This window comes from Kryptolebias marmoratus, linkage group LG15 (genome assembly GCF_001649575.2).
Source record: "Kryptolebias marmoratus isolate JLee-2015 linkage group LG15, ASM164957v2, whole genome shotgun sequence".
Taxonomy (NCBI): Eukaryota; Metazoa; Chordata; class Actinopteri; order Cyprinodontiformes; family Rivulidae; genus Kryptolebias; species Kryptolebias marmoratus.
This window is the reverse complement of record NC_051444.1, coordinates 22,181,318-22,198,961: the sequence shown is the minus strand read 5'-3', so window position 1 is coordinate 22,198,961 and position 17,644 is coordinate 22,181,318. Positions and strand designations below refer to the sequence as shown.

The 17,644-nt window shown below is 40.8% G+C and overlaps 2 protein-coding genes across 2 annotated transcripts in view; both read right to left on the bottom strand.

Moving 5' to 3' along the window:
- The window catches only part of fgf19 (fibroblast growth factor 19), a 6,324-nt gene extending 5,528 nt beyond the window's left edge, over positions 1-796 (bottom strand). Inside the window, exons 1-2 of the mRNA XM_017419610.3 lie at positions 432-796; positions 245-348 (exon numbers count right to left, since the gene is read on the bottom strand). Coding sequence (XP_017275099.2) covers positions 245-348; positions 432-729 — 402 coding nt within the window. The 5' untranslated portion in view covers positions 730-796. The remainder of the gene's footprint in view (positions 1-244; positions 349-431) is intronic.
- Positions 797-9,726: 8,930 nt separating this feature from the next.
- fgf4 (fibroblast growth factor 4) overlaps positions 9,727-17,644 on the bottom strand; it is a 14,009-nt gene continuing 6,091 nt past the window's right edge. The window contains exon 3 of the mRNA XM_017419605.3: positions 9,727-14,094. Coding sequence (XP_017275094.3) covers positions 13,918-14,094 — 177 coding nt within the window. The 3' untranslated portion in view covers positions 9,727-13,917. The remainder of the gene's footprint in view (positions 14,095-17,644) is intronic.

Sequence of the window (17,644 nt, the reverse complement as noted above, 5' to 3'; positions counted from 1 at the left end):
TTAGTACTACTATGTGTGCGCGCGTCTGCGCGCGCAAGCGTGTGTGAGTGAGTGAGAGACGGAGAGAGAGAGAGAGAGAGAGAGAGTGTGTGTGTGTGTGAAGAACGCTGATGAGATATGAAATAACCAGTGGCCAATTGAATAAGCTACCCTTTTGGATTTATATATTTGTAAATCTGACTCTCAGTGCCTCACCAACCATGAACCTCACCGCACGTTACTGAAGTGACCTTGCTGTTCTTACCGATGAGTACAGCCTTCCATCGCTCTCCATGCACAGAAACCGTGTGGTTGCTGCTCCTCTGATGACAACAAGCCCAGGATCCACAGGACGGATCTCCAGCAGGCCTGCAGTTCAAACGTTCACGTGAATAAAACCCATCCCAAAACATCCTCAGACAGCCACAGAGGGACACACAGCTCGGACTTACTGTACAGCGTTTGCTCCGCGGAGCCGTGAACCTGTCCATCCTCACCGATCAGCAGGTGCAGACCCGGTTTGGCCGCGTACAGGTGTCTGAGGCGCACCACCTGGCCCCAGCCGTGCGCGATGTGCGGCCCCTGGTCGGTCAGCGGCATGCAGAGCACCCCAGCGGCAAACAGCGTGTTGGTGAGACAGAGAGCGAGCGCGCGCAGCGTCAGCGGCAGCGGCAGCATTATTTTATCAGATTTCATTTCACTGCGCTCTGCTTCCCTCCAGCTGGCAGTCGGACAGTTGGTTACCTTCATCCTAACGCAACCCCCTTTTAAAAGTGGCCCTTATCAGCTGCAGATAACCCTCCTTCCCAAAGCCAGTTCTCAGAAGCGGACCACAACACACCCCTGCGCGTCATCCAACTGAATCCCAGCTCGCGTTTGGCCCCCGACGAGCCCCGGACCGAGCCCGTGTCTGCACGAAGCCCGAGCAGAAAGGAGTCCGAGAACCTAAACTTTTATTTTTTTAAATTAAAATACTGCTAATAACACTTTATAATAATCTGGACATAATTACCAGGGAGGGCATTTAATCACAACCTAAATGACTGCAGCCTGTATTTCAATATTTAATGAGCAGACTGGATGTGCTTTACGCAAATCCTGAATGTAACAGCTCCCAATCAGAAGGAATGTTTCAGATATATATGCTGACACTGTTGGTATTTAGGATTAAAAAAATAATGTTCTGTCTATAAATGTTTCAAAAAACAAACAAACAAATGAACAGAAAACGAAAGAAAACTACCCCATACACTCTAATTGTTGCTGAAATTAGCTTTAATCTTTCCCAAATGTGCCTTTATTGAGTCCAAACACGCATTATTTCCAGCAAACATTCTGATTCCGGACATTTCAAGCTGTGTGCTCAGCTTGTAATATGAATAGTTGTGGGGTCTGTGTTGCACCGGCTGCTGCAGGGGGCTCCAGAGACAAACAAATGCATGACCAACATACACAGGTTCAGTCGGTTCACGTCTTATAGGAAAATAACAGCGTTTGTTTTTTGTTTTAGTGGTGCTAAAAGCTCCAAGACTGTACCAAAGTTTGCAGGCTGCCTTTCATTTGAAACAATCAACACTGATAAGCTAAGATTATTGATCATGATTTATACTATCGGAGGAATTTAATAATATTTCATCGTTTAACCACAAATTTCACTGATCTCAGGTATTTTCTATTCGTTAAAAAAAGAAATAAAAATCTGATGATGACATAAAATACTTTGCAAGATTTCAACCTCGAGCCTTTACAGAAAAACCACAAGTTTTTTCACATGTGGAAATCAGATGTAAAAACATGTGGAAGACCTGTTCTGCACATGTTTCCAATGTAAACCTGGAACAAAAAGCCCATGCACTTTACATGTGGAAATCAAATGTTCTTCCATGTAAAAACTTGTTATATGTGTCCCATGGAAAACGTGAAGTTGGAACAACAAACACATGGACTTGAAATGTGGAAAATCATATGATTTTAACCCTTGAAAAGATGTTAAATCCACACAAAAAACACACATTTTGACAATTTCCTATCTGATTTGGGAACATTTTCAATATGTTCATGTGTTTACCTTTAGTCATGTGGTTTCCCACATGGGATCACACGGTAAAAAAAGTATTTTTTTCCTGTAAGGGCAGCTTCTTGTCAGTGCATCAGTTATAAATAAAATCCAATTTGACTTGGTAATGTTTTGACAGAGTTATTTTCCAAGTTATGCTGAATTTGCATTTATAATGCCCTGGTATTTTGATTTTGGGAGCAGTAATCAAAACTTTGAGTTACGCAAAGTGTGATATTATTATTGCTGTGGTGTTAATCACCACGTGGCGTGATTATTGTTACACAAAGTGCTGCCAAATGCTGCTAAATTGCACTTTTTTTTTATTTGTGAAGAGGGTAAAGTCTACAGATTGGTCTCAAGCCAAGTTGAGCTCTCAGACTGGGTCATTCCACTCAAATAACAAACTTCTTTCCGCTCTTATCACATTCTGGCCCGTGTTTCCGCTGCACCGGGCTGCATTTACATACAAGTTAAAGTGTAATCAGAGCAAATATCACCATTCACCAAAATGTACGCTGAGGATCAGATTTTCCAAGCGTATCTCAGGATCAGTTTTTACATTTGTAAAATGATTCATATATATATATATATATATATATATATATATATGTATAGCTGGTACATAAATAATTCTCTGAGTATTTAACTTTGACAGAAGGCAGACTCAGTAAAGACTTTGTGTTTGCAGCTGAGAGATTTTCTGATTTTGATTTTCTTCTCTACTGCAGCACATTTTGTGCTCACAGACTGATGTTAAAGGAACAACTTTTGTGTTTCTTGTATTTCCAAGATGGAGTTTGATGTTTGCGCTGACTTGCTGTCTTGCTGCAAAAGCCAAACCTTTGCTGGAAGTGGATGGCGATGTCCTCTTTTCAGTATCCTTTGGACTGCCGAACAACTTTGAAAGAATTTCTGCTGTCCAGGTCTTTCTTTCTATCTGATGTTTGTCTAAAGTAGCACAGCAGAAATCCACAACTCAGACGTTCTCCTACAGAGTTCTGACACTGAAAGCCATGAGGTATCTTTTTTTATAGTATTATACATATTACACTGCTTTATTGGGCCAGTTTGATTTGATTCTATGTTTCAGTCATTTGTCAAATGCCTGGTTGAAAGGTAAAAAAAATATAATAGTTCAACATACTCAGGCAAGAGCTGATCACTGCTGATGATAATGAGCTGGATTTCCAGTCTTAACCAGCTCTGAGTGTTTGCAGTTACATGGGTGTCACAGTTGTTGTTTAATTTTCACTATTTATTTTAATTAGGGTTCATTTGATCTGACCCTGTCTGAATGAACGTGTTCAACAGGAATACTAATATAACTTCTGTCCCCAGGATGCAGCCTAGATGATACAATTTATTCCCTTGTGGGAACTGTTAATGTCTCTTTACCTTTAACCCTGAATGACCACTGGTGTAGTTTTGACCTGGTCCAGCTTTTAGCATCCATCCATCCATCCATCCATCCATCCATCCATCCATCCATCCATCCATCCATCCATCCATCCATCCATCCATCCATCCATCCATTTCTTTACCCGCTTCTCCTTTCTGGATCCATCCATTTCTGTGGTTGGGTCGCTAAGGCAGCAGATCCAGGAGCGAGGCCCAGCCATCTCTCCCCTCCAGCTCCTCCTGGGGGATCCCAAAGTATTTCCAGGACTGTCCCAGGGTCTCCTACCAGTAAGACATGCTTGGAAACCCTCCAAAGACAGGCATCCAGGAGGCATCCTAATCAGATGTTTGAATCACCTCAGCATACTTTATTTTTTTTGCAGAGAAGCAGCAGTTCCTTTTGCTTTTATATTTAAATTCAAAGATATTACAAGGATGCAATAACTGTTTTCATAAGTTCCTAGAATAACATTGTTTGCCAAGTTCTTTGTTAAAGGGCTTATTACCATTGTTTGTATCAACAGTCATGAGTCTTTGCAACTTTTATTTTGTGGGACAAAGGCAGAAAAGTTGGGGACACACTGCTCTGGAGCTTTTAGGTGTTTGTTTGTGTGTGTGTATGTGTGTGTGTGTGTTAACACAATGCCAAGGAGGAAAGCTCCAGCAACATCTTTAAAGAAGCAATTACTGCTGCCCATCACTCTGGGAAGAGTTATGAGACCATTTCCAAACCTTATGGAGACAGCTGACAATTTTTCCAGCAGTAGATGTCCCAGTAAATTCACCCTAAGCTCAGAGAAATAACACTTCCATTTAAAAGATGATAGGAGTCATAGGATGTTTAGAATGTCTCTCTTACCTTAAATATATGTTATATGTTATAGCTATGTCTATAACAAACCGGAGAAGAAAATGAAAAATCATTTGTTCTGTTGATACAAATGGTTGATTTGAAACTTCTTGACAAAAAATCTTCAGATTGATCCACTGTTCACCAGACAGACAGACAGACCTGTGAAGGAGGATTTGTGTGCCCTGGAGTGTTGGATAGAGGCCACATATTGAATATTTGTTATCTTTTGCCAACAAAATGCTATTATTACTGAAAATCAATTTTTTTTTTATGCAGTATGGATATCCTCAAACATCTTTAAACACCCCAGAGAGCGATGGAATCTGGATCAGAAAATTTCAAAACAACAAAAAATAGCTTCTAAAGAGTAATTCAAGTTGTTTCAATCACTCACGGACCAACATGCGCTACACTGCACCGTAAAATTATATGAAGAAGGCTTTTATGATGCACAGAGAGTGTGAAACACTTGTTCTTTGTGAAATGTTAGAGCTGTTTGTGACGATTTGTTTACTTGGTTACAGGCTCGGCAGACCGCCTGATGAAATGTGCTTTGCACAGCAGACTGCTGCAGTGTGGGTCGGCTGGCTGACATCTGAGATGCCAGGGTTCCTTGTAATGTTCGTGACGTGGTTTGAGTCAGAGCTGTTTTTTTTTTTTGGGTGAAGCAAACAGAGGAGTCAGTTTGATGATGTCGAGTCACAAAACTGGACTTCTGTGTTCATCGACTGTAGCACTGACAAGACACACACACACACACACACACACACACACACACACACACACACTTTCAGTTTAGTTGGATGTGCTCTGTTTGAAAAAAAAAATCATCTTCCTTGTTTAAACTTTAATTTGTGTAAAGGTCAAGGCAGTTGGACAGTTTTCCACAGTCCACTATAAGGAATCCAGACCAGAATAAGTTTATTTCCAGTTTGGTATTAACTGTGATTCTCCAGTTGAGGGCAGTGGTGATACCTGAATGATTGAGGGTGGGTGACAGGTTTGGAGTTGGGTTAAACACATTTCTTTAGATTAAATAAAACATGATTGATACTTTTGTTATTATGTCTGGCATAAGACTAACAGGACTGCATCACCTGGAGCAACAACTTTTCAGGTGACACGCATCTCATCTTTCTAACAGCAAACAGAATCTGTAGGTTCAGTCGTACTTCAACCATTTAGAAGTGAGCTTCTGTAGAACAGTTATAAACAATTGATAACCTACCTGTTGTAGATAGCTCTAAAATAGGCCAGAAATATTATAAAATTCCTGCCAGGAGTGACCCCAGGCTGCCCTCAAAGTGCTACAGCAGCTTCTGTTATTTGCTCTTGCATGTACTTACAGAAATTGATAATTAAATTTAGTAGAGTTTGTGGTTTTATTGTTTTTGAGTCTATCATTTATGTTTGAATGTTACAGGATGGGATGTTAAGAACATGTATTTAGTTTCTGAGGACATGCAGTAATTCTTATTAAAGATGGACTGAATGTTGCCATGTGTGTTTTTGTGTTTGTATGTAATTATTGATTCACTTTCACTTAGTAAATTAATTTTATTTCTCACTGTGACACTATAGACTCTTACAGTAGGAATAATGAAACAATGCTATTAAAAATCAATCATTTCTGTGTTTTTAACTGATGGTATTTACCCTGTACACAGAACAGAAGCATTTTGGTGTTGAGGAAATGAACAGGTTTCAGAAAGTATTTAGTCAAACTTACAGACTTGTGAATAAGCTGCCTCCGTGCACATCCCAGAACAAAAGCCCACGTCATTTCCTGAAGTCACACGTACCCCCCACGAGCAAGTACACAGAAAATAAAAGTAAGAAAGAGTTGTGATGATGGCGATGGGGAGGGGTGCCTTCTCTTTACAGCTCAACATCTGGGACGTCTCTGACAGGCAGATGATAAGTGCCCTGTTCCCACAGAGGCAGACAGGAGAGCTGCTTCTCTGATGTTTTCCTCAGTAAAAACATGAAATCAGTAACATCTGACACACACTCTTGGACTAAAATCATGTATGCATTGGTGTGTGTGTGGGGTGGGAAACTGTGCAGCAGTTCCTTTTTTCACCATAAATATATAAAGACATACACTTTATTTATCGTGAAGCCTGCTTCAGTTGATTTAAGCTTGACAACACTTTCTTTCTGTGTGTATGCGTGTGTGTGTTTCTGTCTGTTTGAAAGTGGGATGTATTTGACCTGACATCTTGTCACCTCTCTGTGTGTCCACTCAGGCACCAGAAAATGGCTGCTAAATCACCGTTCTCTGTTGACACAGGCCTTGATGTAAAATTTTGTCTTTTTTAAGTGCTGCTCAGCTGTAAAACGCTCGAATGCTTCCTGTCACAAGTGTGTTTGAGTTTGTCCTGCGGTGTGTGCGTGTGCCACGGGCAGCTTGCAGACACTAAGACGTAGGATGCAGAGGCTGGGCTTTAACTTTAGGCTGCTTTACAGCCGTTCAGCAGGCTAGCCTTGGTTCTGGAGACCAGAAAGCTGTCATTCTGTCATTCTTTCAGGCTGTGATGTGGCCTGTTTTAGCCCAGGCTGCAGCTGAACGCAGAGACAGAAATACATATGTAAAGAAGCTATGTGAACACCTGTCCCAGTCTGGCCAAGGCCAAAGTGCAGCAGAAACACCAACAAAGTGCTGGGGAGCCTCAGAGGATAAAAGAGGGATCTCAAAGGACAAACATAAAGAAGATATTTATGTTTTTAATGGAATGAAATCAATTCAATCAATCACATTTTCTTCCTTTAAAAACTGCAGCAGATGAGTTTGTTCATCATTAAAAGTTACCATCAGCCAATTCAAACAGCTCAGTTATAACATGTGTTGGGTTTGAGGAAAATTTAGGACAGTGAAGTTTAAACAACAAAGGTCCAAGACTACATAAAGCTTTTTAAGCATAAACACTCCTTTTGTGAAGTCTTAGATTCAGGCTTCTGCAGGCAGGATTCAGTATGTAAAATAATTATGAAATTAAAATGCAAACCATGCAATGATCTAAAAGCTGGAACTAAACCTAAAAGATTTTTGTGTTTCCTTATAGGATTTGTTTTTCAGATATTTTTCAGGTCTTTTTTACAGCTAACTGCAGCTAGTTTTCAAACAAAATTGAGAGTTATGTTTTCAGCAAGAAAAGGGCAACCTGATTGGGTTGAGATCATATCAGCATCACTACATGTTATTCCACTTCCATACACAGAAAAAAAAACAAAAACTGGATGATTGCCTTTATTGATTGCCTAACATCCACACCATCAACGATCGTCTCAAAAACATTGCTGAATTTGTTCGATCTACCAAACAGGGAGTGTGTGTACACCTCAAAGTGCACCCTGCTGCTCCAGTAGGTACCATATGAAGAATACCAAAACTACTGCAATGCCTGCACATCATTTTTTATATTTGTGTTACAAAGTATATTTGTTTCGTGGGCTGTTACAAGCTTTTGTCAAAGTTTTTCCTTCCTGTAATTCAAGTTAAATTAATTTCACACTGCACATCTCAGGATTAATGGGTGCCTGTGCCCTTCTGCTTGAAAGGATTCAGGGCTAAAAAAGGAAGGATAAAAGCTGATTTGGTTTGGAACTAGCAGCTGAAATAAATGTACAAGCATTATATTTGTGTCATGCACAAAGACTTTAAATGTTCAAATGAAACTAGTAACAGAATATATTGTTTCATCGCCTCATAAACACATCTGAATGACACTTTGTCACTTTTTATGTTAATTAAAAGACTGCTCCAAGACAACATTATGAACATAACAAGACACACAACCATTTTAAGGAATTAAAGTTTTATTGTGAACCCTTAAATAGGGCTTTAGCCATGTGCACAGCACATACAGAGTTACAATGTAAAACCTGTATAAAACTACAGGACAGATGATAAAAAAACAAACAAAAAAAACGTTGATACAAAATTGCCATAAGACCACATGACTCTGCATGTAGATCTGCAGGCAGCAAAGTTTGAAAGGCATAGGGTGTATAAACATTTGACAGGTCAACCTAAACACAGAAATCCAGTCATTTGTAGAATGATTCGTTCAGAGATGCAACCTTGATGTTGGGACTCAAAAAAAAAGTTTCTCAGTTTCCTCTTTTGAAATTGACATTTAAAAAAAAAGTATAATTAAGCTGCATTGGCTGAGTAAAATATTTTTAATAATCTTATTTTTTAATGTTGAATTGAACTGTTTGTGTTAATCTAGACCTCATCTTGCAGCCAGTGTTTACATAGTTTCAGTTTCATTTAAAACTGCATTTTATTTCTGACAAATTACTAACACATAGGAGGCTTTCTTTTTACCGAAGGCATTTCAGACATTAATGACTTAAAACCTGAATGTACTGTATGTATAGATACCACCAGACAGAAGGAGATTCCTTTGGTGTGTGGGTGAGCCGACGCTGTCATCGCAATATGACTCTAGAAGCAGTTTTGGTTCTTGCTGCTGGTTAATCAGATTAAGAAGCATATCTTTTGAACCTCAAGCTGAAACCAGTGCGCAGCAGAAGCAGCCACATGTCATCAGCACCAGTCAGCCTTGTGCTTGAACTCTTGGCAGCAAACGTGCTACACCCTCTGCAGGCTGCTGACTTGGGAGCTGCTTTGCCATGCTTGGACTGCAGCTGGATAATCAAATGAGCAGGTGGATTAAAGGGCTGGTCATGGATCAGCGCAGGGCAGAGAGGCATTCTACTGTAAACAAGTTGCACATCATGCAAAGCAGAGAGACCAGAGAGCAGTGAGGCCAGCTGTGAGCACGAAAATCTGCCAGTACACCCGCATGCATGTACAGTAAATGTGTACAGTCAGGCTGAGATGCTGGACAGGAGATCTTACACAAGCCTGCTGAAACAGGAGATGCTTTAGGAGCTGCGGACAGTAACTTTGGCAGTAGATTTGACAGCTGAAGAAGGTTCTCACAGGGAGCCCTGCGGAGCTCGGATCACTCTGGATATCTACACTGGTTTGCAGGAATCATGGCCTAAAGCCACTAGAGAAACAGTTTGCATGATATTTGCTTGAGCAATTTGCAATTGAATAGCTAGCGTGTGCATGCAGCGTGGCTGGCCCCCTGTGCTAATGTGTCATTATTTCCACTGAAGGCACTCTGGTTAGACAGAGAAAACACTACAGTCCCAAACAGAAACCAGGTTGATGACAGTGTACAACATTATAGGCGGAATGACGACCTCTTACTAAAAAGACTGAACAAAATAACAGAAACAGATAGCAAGCAGTAATCTATCTCCCCTCGGTCTGTTTTTTAATTGAAACCTGTTGAGTGTTTATTGATTACACCAAAGTGAGCCAATCAGAAGCACCTCACACCTTAAGACAAGAACTTTCACCCAGCCCTGTTAATTTAACACTACCCCCCCCCNNCCCCTCCCCCCCCCTAAAAAGGAATACCAGCACCTTCAGTTACTGAGGGGCTCTATTTACAAAATATATAAAGACAAAATATAGGGTTACTGCCTCTAGCATATAGTACAGTCCAACAGCTGTCTGTAAATATTTTTCCCATGATTATCCATTCTAAAAGTATATCACGGGGTAAAGATAGCTGGAACGTGACAAGGCACAACTAGGACAACATGGCCACCAGAGCTGGGCTGCAGTAAACCACAAGCACTCCGAGAGACAGACACAAAGGCTAGAAAGAGGGAGTGTGGACAAAACTGACACTAACGTGGCCACATTGGGACAGCGCACTGACGGAAATTCAACCAACGACTGAGAAGGACTGTTGATCCAGTAAAGATGGGTTGGATCAGCCAAAGTTTGTGCCAGCAGGTGTTTTTTAGTGCTTTGTCAGAAATGACAGAAAAGAAATCCAAGCAGCAAATCACTCTAGATTTAGAAATAACATTTGGACGGATAAAATTTTTCTCTGCAAATACCTAACTCTTTGCTTTTCTGCTATTAGCAGCTATAGGCCTCCTTTATCCTGCATGACAACCCTGCTACAACATAAAAAAATCAGACTGTCTGAATGCAGTTAGTCTTTACAGGATCCTGCGGAGGTTTCCTGCAGTGTATTAAAGCCAGTATCTCACTGCGCTGCACCTGCCAGAGACTAGTTTGCAAAAAGTATTCAAAACATCTTGAAATGGTTGTGGAATTTCTCAATTTTCTTGTGTGAGTCACAAAGGCTCACAAAGTCTTGTCACTTGAATTTTGAACATTTCAACAAATTTGTGTGACACATTTTCTCTCTAAATAGTTTCACAGGTTTTGCGGGCATCTCAAACCCTTCTCGGTTTAGTTTTCACAACTTTTAGAGTACTAGAGCTGTATTTTGACATTAGCACAAGAGTTCTCCTTATGACAGAAAACATCCAAAACCACAGCCCCGAATGCCCAGGTCTAAGATCCACTCCGAATATAAAAGATAATCATTAAAAAAGTGGGTCCAAATCCTCATTTGAAACAAAACAGAAAGCCGAGGTGAGCATGATGTGTCGGGCAACAAAATAATGTTATAATAATGCCTAGATTACAGTTTTGCAAGCCACGCAGACAAAAAATAGGGCATGATTTACAAAAATGACAAAATGCAGCTGCACAGCTCACCGGTTGCAAACACTTAGAATTCAGTGACATTGCCAATGAGAGTTTGCCTGTTTATTCGCAATCCCATTACTAGTGGCCCTCATGCATTGGCAAGGCTTGGTTGTTAAGAATCTGACGCAGGGCTGGTCAAGCTGGCCTCATGCCTAAGCTACGCACCACCGCAATGGTATCATGGTCATGGAAACAACCAAATGCAGGCAAGGTACTCATCAAGGAAGGAAGCGTGTTGTGTGGCGCAATCTTCTAGATGTAGCTGCATCCTGACTTAGTCTGAGAGAGTCGTACTAAAGCAGTGAGGGAAAACCCCTTTCTGGCCACTGAAAGAGGTTTTAATTTGGCTTCAGTCTAGCCACGTTCTAATGGGTCGTGTAGGTCGTAGAGGTTTTACTGGGGTCGTTATCTAGTGTGAAGGGGACCTAAACCTGGATAGTTGGGGCTATATTAGATCTACTAGAAGAACAGTATATATTATCTTGCATCAAAAATCTAACCGTAGACACACAGCATATCAAGTGAAAATATTTACTACACCTCAGTGACAGCTTTGGTTACTGATGACTGTGCATTCATTTGAAATTTTGAGACAAAAAATTGATTTTTTCCAGCATTTTGCTTTTGGTTTCAGTAACGATGGAAAACATGAAACAAGCAATTTGTGTAAGTCCACAAGTTGCGCACTTTGTTGCTGCTCAACATTTTGAAATGCACAGAGTATCAGCTTTCATTTGACAGTAAAAAAACAACCAATCACAGCTGCCTATGTCATCCCCCAAGCATGTAGCATCATTTCCCCCCCCCCGAATAAATTATAAACTATGGAGACTTTTATGATGAAGTGTAAAGCTCTGCGATTGTTTTTTAAACAGCAGTCACTGTGGCAGCAGGAGATAAATAGAACAGTTCTTTTTTCATCAAAATTGATTGCTTTAGATGAAGGCAAAAATGCCTAGATGTGCGACTTTCCACTCTGATGACTTCAAAAACTATATAACTAAGACAAATTCTTGACCAAAAATTCAATCAACAATGTTCAGCTATGTCTAAACTAGTTGGCTTGCTTATTTCCTCTCATCCAACAGCTGCCTGACAATAGAGGATTACTTGAAAATAAGAATAGTCCTATTCTAGAGTCAAGGCTATTGCTTCTGTGTTGCATTTCAGCTCTTTGACCTTGCCTGTAAACTCCCAAATTCTCCACTTATATCATGTCAAAGAGGATTCCTCTCTCTAATGTGGGACGTATGCGTCTGACTGAGATTGACGGCAGAAAAGTTCAGAGTTCACCCCCCTGGCAGAGCTATAAACAGACACCGTGGAGGCTGTGGGGTTAACTCTCCCCTCCTCCGCTCTTGCCCATCTCTCGCTCTCTCTCTCGGTCCCAACAGTAAGATGATATTATTTCAATTAGGCTCCAGAGCCAGACATTTCCCTTTTCGACCAGCCTGAACCAGGTTGTGGTGCTGGGCTGGACGATCCCAAGTAAGAGATTGTTCAGCTTTTAAACCTTCTAAGCACTGTCTCACTTCAGTCCCAAAAAGAACCCATAAAGCCATGTCATGATAAAAGTTTGCTCCAACACCCACTGCATGTTGTTTAAACCTCTCTGCTGTGTGCTTGGAGCCATGGTGGACAGAAACTGAATGCCACTGTTTTAGTACATAAGGTAGAAATCACAAACTGTAAGACTAGAAACACTGAATGAAAAATTTCCCACTTAAAATGACAAGAACGTTTGAAAAAAATGTAAATAAGTCCTTTTATACCGCTGCTTTGTCTTAGCATGATTGTTTCTTTTTTTCTTGAACTGAGAAATCTGAACTGGCAGTCACAAAGTGGTACTTGGTCCGATTGGTCAGCACAATCCAGACCCCAGCACCTGGCATGAGGAGTTATTCGATGTTAACTAACAAAGAGGTGGTGCTACACTTGAAGCTGATTTTCTGGCTAAGAGTTGGTTCTCCAGCTTAGGTTATACTTCAACATCATAAAGACTCTGAACTCTGAACTACAAAGAGTTAAGTGACCTACACCCCAGGGAGGATTTACTTTTTTGGAAGCCCCAACAGCAAGAAAAGGAGGGCAGATATTTGACATATACAAGCATTGAGGGTGTCTACGTGAGCTGGTAGAGCTTTAGAAATGAAAATAAAAAAGAGAAAGACGGTTATTGTGTTAGTGTTTCAAATTTCTGTTCCATAAGGCACATATAGTCGAGCAAAACTGAGTAGATACACACACAGAGGATGAATCACAGCTTATCATAGTCCATGTCACCATGATATTCGGTAGGATTTCAGAGGAAGTGCACGTCAGGCTACAGGGCAGACACGCCAAGGGGAACAACGTGGGACACAGAAATATGCCACGGGGTCTGCGTCAGTCAGATCCTGAAACATAAACCCGGCTTAAGGCTGAAAGTAGTACAAAATTAGGTACTGACTCCAAACCAGCAGCGGAGCCAACTCAATCAAAAAGGAGTAACAAAAGAGCTGAAGTGTTGAACAGTAAGTGCCATTTCTCACATGAAAGACATTTGCAGCCTATTTCTGTTTCGCTTTCTAAGACTCAGATGGTTTCAAACATAATAATAATTAAAAAAAATAAAAAATACAAAAAAAAAAAACGCATTTAAGTCCATGGCACCATCCGTGCACTCTTGCTAGCTTTCCTATCTGTGCAAAAGAAAATCAACATCCAAAGACAGAATCTCATTCAGTAGCAGCAAATACTCGATAAATTAGAAAATGAAAACATAAATAACAGATTTAAAAATTTTGACCCCACCCCTCCAACCCCTCTGGGTCTTCTACAGTGAAACATCATTCACTTTTATAAAAAAAATACAAAACAGCAGATAAACACCAATGTTAAAAAAACAAACAAACCCACCAATATGTACATATCAAAATGTCTGTCAGGATACACTTGCATAAAGCTTGGACTAAAAGTGCACCACTCCACACCTTCTACCACTTCTCTCCAACTCGCCCCAAACGGAGGTGAAGCCGATTTACGAGGCCATTAGATTCTTGGCAAGAAATGCGTCACTGTCATGGCGGGTGACACTCTGTTTCCTCGTTTTGTTTTGCCGCTCTTACTCAGACCGATGAACATCCTCGGGTAGGCCGCTGACTCGTAGGCGTTGTAGTTGTTGGCCAGGAGCTTCTCTCTGAACTTGCACTCGTTGCTGTAGTGGAGCTGCGAGAAAAAGACACATGACTTGAAATAGCTGATTGTTTGAAGGCAGAGACAAAACAAAGATGCTGGGAAATTTCTGTGCGGGGAATTTCGAAATCTGTATTGTTCGTTTTGATTTCTATCAAACAATTGCATTATTTCTGACTGCGGGGTTGTTATTGTAAAGCTCCTGTTTCAGCCATACTTCACAAAGAAAAGAAAAAGATGAATGATGGAAGTGAGGCAGGACGCGGTACACCAGGCTCCGGTTGGCTTGTTTTCTCCCAGTTGGTGGAACAATAGCTTGCGACCAACTCATCAGATACCGTGCAACTGAGTGTTGAGTAGTTCTTGTAGTGATTATCTCATCTTTAGCTGTTTACCGGAGGAACCAAGTGACAACAGCTAACTCTATAGCTGCTAGTATTCACAAATCCATCTCTAGCATGGTGTCTCTAACTATCTAGATTCACATAAACAGCTGACTTAATTAAGCTAGTTAGTGATTTATTCCAATGTTCCGAGTGTAAGGCTTTAAAATGTATCACCTTTTCCTTTGCAAATTATAGTTTCTGTGCGGGGACCTTTCAACATAGCTGCCAACTTATTACATATTTTATTTCAAAATCAAAAAGCTAAGGCTCCCTTCACACTTGAGGATGACCCCTCTATGCTCTCCATGGCCTCCACAGCCTATAAGTGTGAAAGCAATGACGACACCGCATCAAGATGCAGCTATGTAGGGCGAGATCACACAAGCTTGATCAACGCAACCTCTGCAGGTTTCCCGACTGTGCTAGGTTGTTTCCCTGATCTTATCACGATCAGAAAAGGGTACCAGTGAAGAGGTTTTCTGTTCAAAGCGTTCCCCATATCCACCCTTCTTCCTTCCTCATCCAGCAGGACTGACCGTGGTGAGAACATGTGCCTCTTGCTTTGAGTCCAGAAGGTAAGTGAAGGACAGCCGAGCGTGGATTGGTCGTGGCAACTGGATGATGGTTTTAGCGAGAGTGGAGAAGGGAAGCAATGAGCACAGCAAGAGGACGAGTGAGAGCACTCCACTACTTGGAGTGCTACCAGCTCGGTGTGGATGTAATGGGGTCGTAGCCTAAGCATGAGCACAGCGTGACCAATCCTGCTATAAATTCCCGATGACCAAGCCATGCTTATGCGCGCAGGCCCACGTCTTGCACACACTGCCATCACACTCCACCCAGGACCCCAGTATACTGCCAACAAGAAGATAAACTACCACAACCTCAATAAAGAGGTTTCATGCACTCACAGCCTCCACGCTCTACCACACATAGACAGCAGCAGGATTTTTAATATGCCCTGAAGACTTCGGCTTTAACATTGCAATGGGGTTGTCATACAGTGTGAAGCTAGCATATATGTAGCTAGTATTAGTCAAGCTGGCTGTCTTCGCTCTGTGCTGCCAACTATTTCAGTATTTGACCTACTCAAAAGCAATTTCAGCTTCTGCTCAAGCATGAGGCCCATGTGTTATAGATATGTAATCATTATCAGTCCTCAGGGGTTCTCCGGGTCCTTCTGTGAGGCTGTGTGTAACAAGAATGTAAAGAAGACAGGCACCATTATAAAACTCCCTTTCAGATGGTGAAACAACAAATACTGAAGACCATAAGTGCCATCACAAGCAGAAAGAGGACAACGACATGAACAGAAACTGTATGAGGGGATTTTTGCTTTTATCCACATGTGTAAAATTCAGCACTGCGAGACTAAAGGGACACGCAAGCTGATCAAAATACACAGACTTCACATGCTACCCACAATGAATCACAAGCACATATGTCATATTGTTGGAGGTGCACATGAAGATGACAAAGCCTTTGTTTGAAAAAAAAAGCTTTGAAAAGTAGGTGTCAACAGAATCCTTTAGTAAACAGGACATAAAGAAGTACGGTAAAGTGCATGTACATGCAAAAAACACTGCTCAGTGAGTTTGACTGAACATTTTTAAGTCTGAAATAAAATGTTTGTTTTTTAAGAAAGCTGCAAAATGCAGTCAATGAAGTTACTGTACATCAGTCAGGCTGTCTGTCTGCTACATTGTCCAATAAATTGCTGTTAGAGAAAACTTTTACACTAGACCCTACTAATACTGTGCTTGGGTTGTGTCCAACTGTGTTCCCTGTTCAGATCTGATTCCATCACCAGCTTTGCTCCGTGCTTATTTTAAAATAAAATGCTAAAACAAAAGATCTTGATCTCTTTTTGTCCCTTTTTTTGTCCACCACAGCAAAGGAAACTCACATATCTCGACAAGAAAAAAATATTTCAAGACAACACCAGTGTGTGTTTATGTGCACGCTTATCCTCCCGTATCATATTTAATCTGCCTGTTTTAAGCACATTTAACCATGTAAACAGTATTCGTGGCTGAATGAAGAACGTTCAAATCTGACAAATTCATATATAATAGATGCAATTATTAAATACAATTCCCATATGACCTAAAAAGTGTAGGTTAAGTTAAAAGAACATTAGGCAACATTACAGTCTCCACTATTAAAAGGTAAATAGTTGTGTTGTATTTGTTTCTCTAATCTTTCTGATAGGCAAACTCATGTTACTGAATTCCTGCACCAAAACAGCAACAACAAAAAAGAAATTCTCACCACAACTTGCTGCAGTTCTTACCTTTTTTACAGCACACTAAATATTCAGACTTTTACATTTTTTTTAAATACATAAATAATCAGAGCTTTATTTTATTTCTTTGTCATGCTGGAGTTAGCATTTTAAACCTTTATTTAAACCACTGTGGCTCAGAGGTTGGAGCAGCTGTCCTCCAATGAGATAGTTGGAGGTTTGATTCCACCAGTATGCCACATGTCAAAGTGTCCCTGGGCAACACACTGCACCCCTCACTGCCTCCGATGTGCCCCATCTGTGTATGAATGGCAGGTCTGATGGTAGCAACAATAAACCCCAAGATCAACCCGGAAATCAGTTGGGTAGTTTGGTTACTTGGTACATACACTGCTGCAAAAAATGTGAACTTTTCTGAAGTTTTCACTGTAAACTATAACAGCTGCATGAAGCATCACGCCCAGAGTTCAACTGCAAGACGAGGATCCACTCAAAGTGAATGAGAAGCAAAGTGTTAAAGTGGACCTATTATGCTTCCTTGAAAAAGTCAGGATAGGTCTGTGGGCTGTACAAACCCTGTTAATTACATTAAATACACTAAATCATTCTCAGATGTTGAGATTTCACCTGATCAGTTCTTTTTGAGCTAATTTCAGAATGAGCGGTTTTAGGGCTACGGCACTATTATGCAAATAAGCTGCTGTTGGCCACGCCCCCCAACTCAGTGTCCTGTCAATAAACATAAAAACTCTCTGAAGGATTAAATTCTGCGGATCTATGGAGGGAAAATAGTTCCAAATTACCTGTGCGTGTGTAAAAATATTTGTGTGTGTGTAAAAATATTTGTGCGTGTGTAAAAGGATTTGTGCGTGTGTAAAAGGATTTGTGCGTGTGTAAAAATATTTGTGCGTGTGTAAAAATATTTGTGTGTGTGTAAAAATGTATTTGTAAC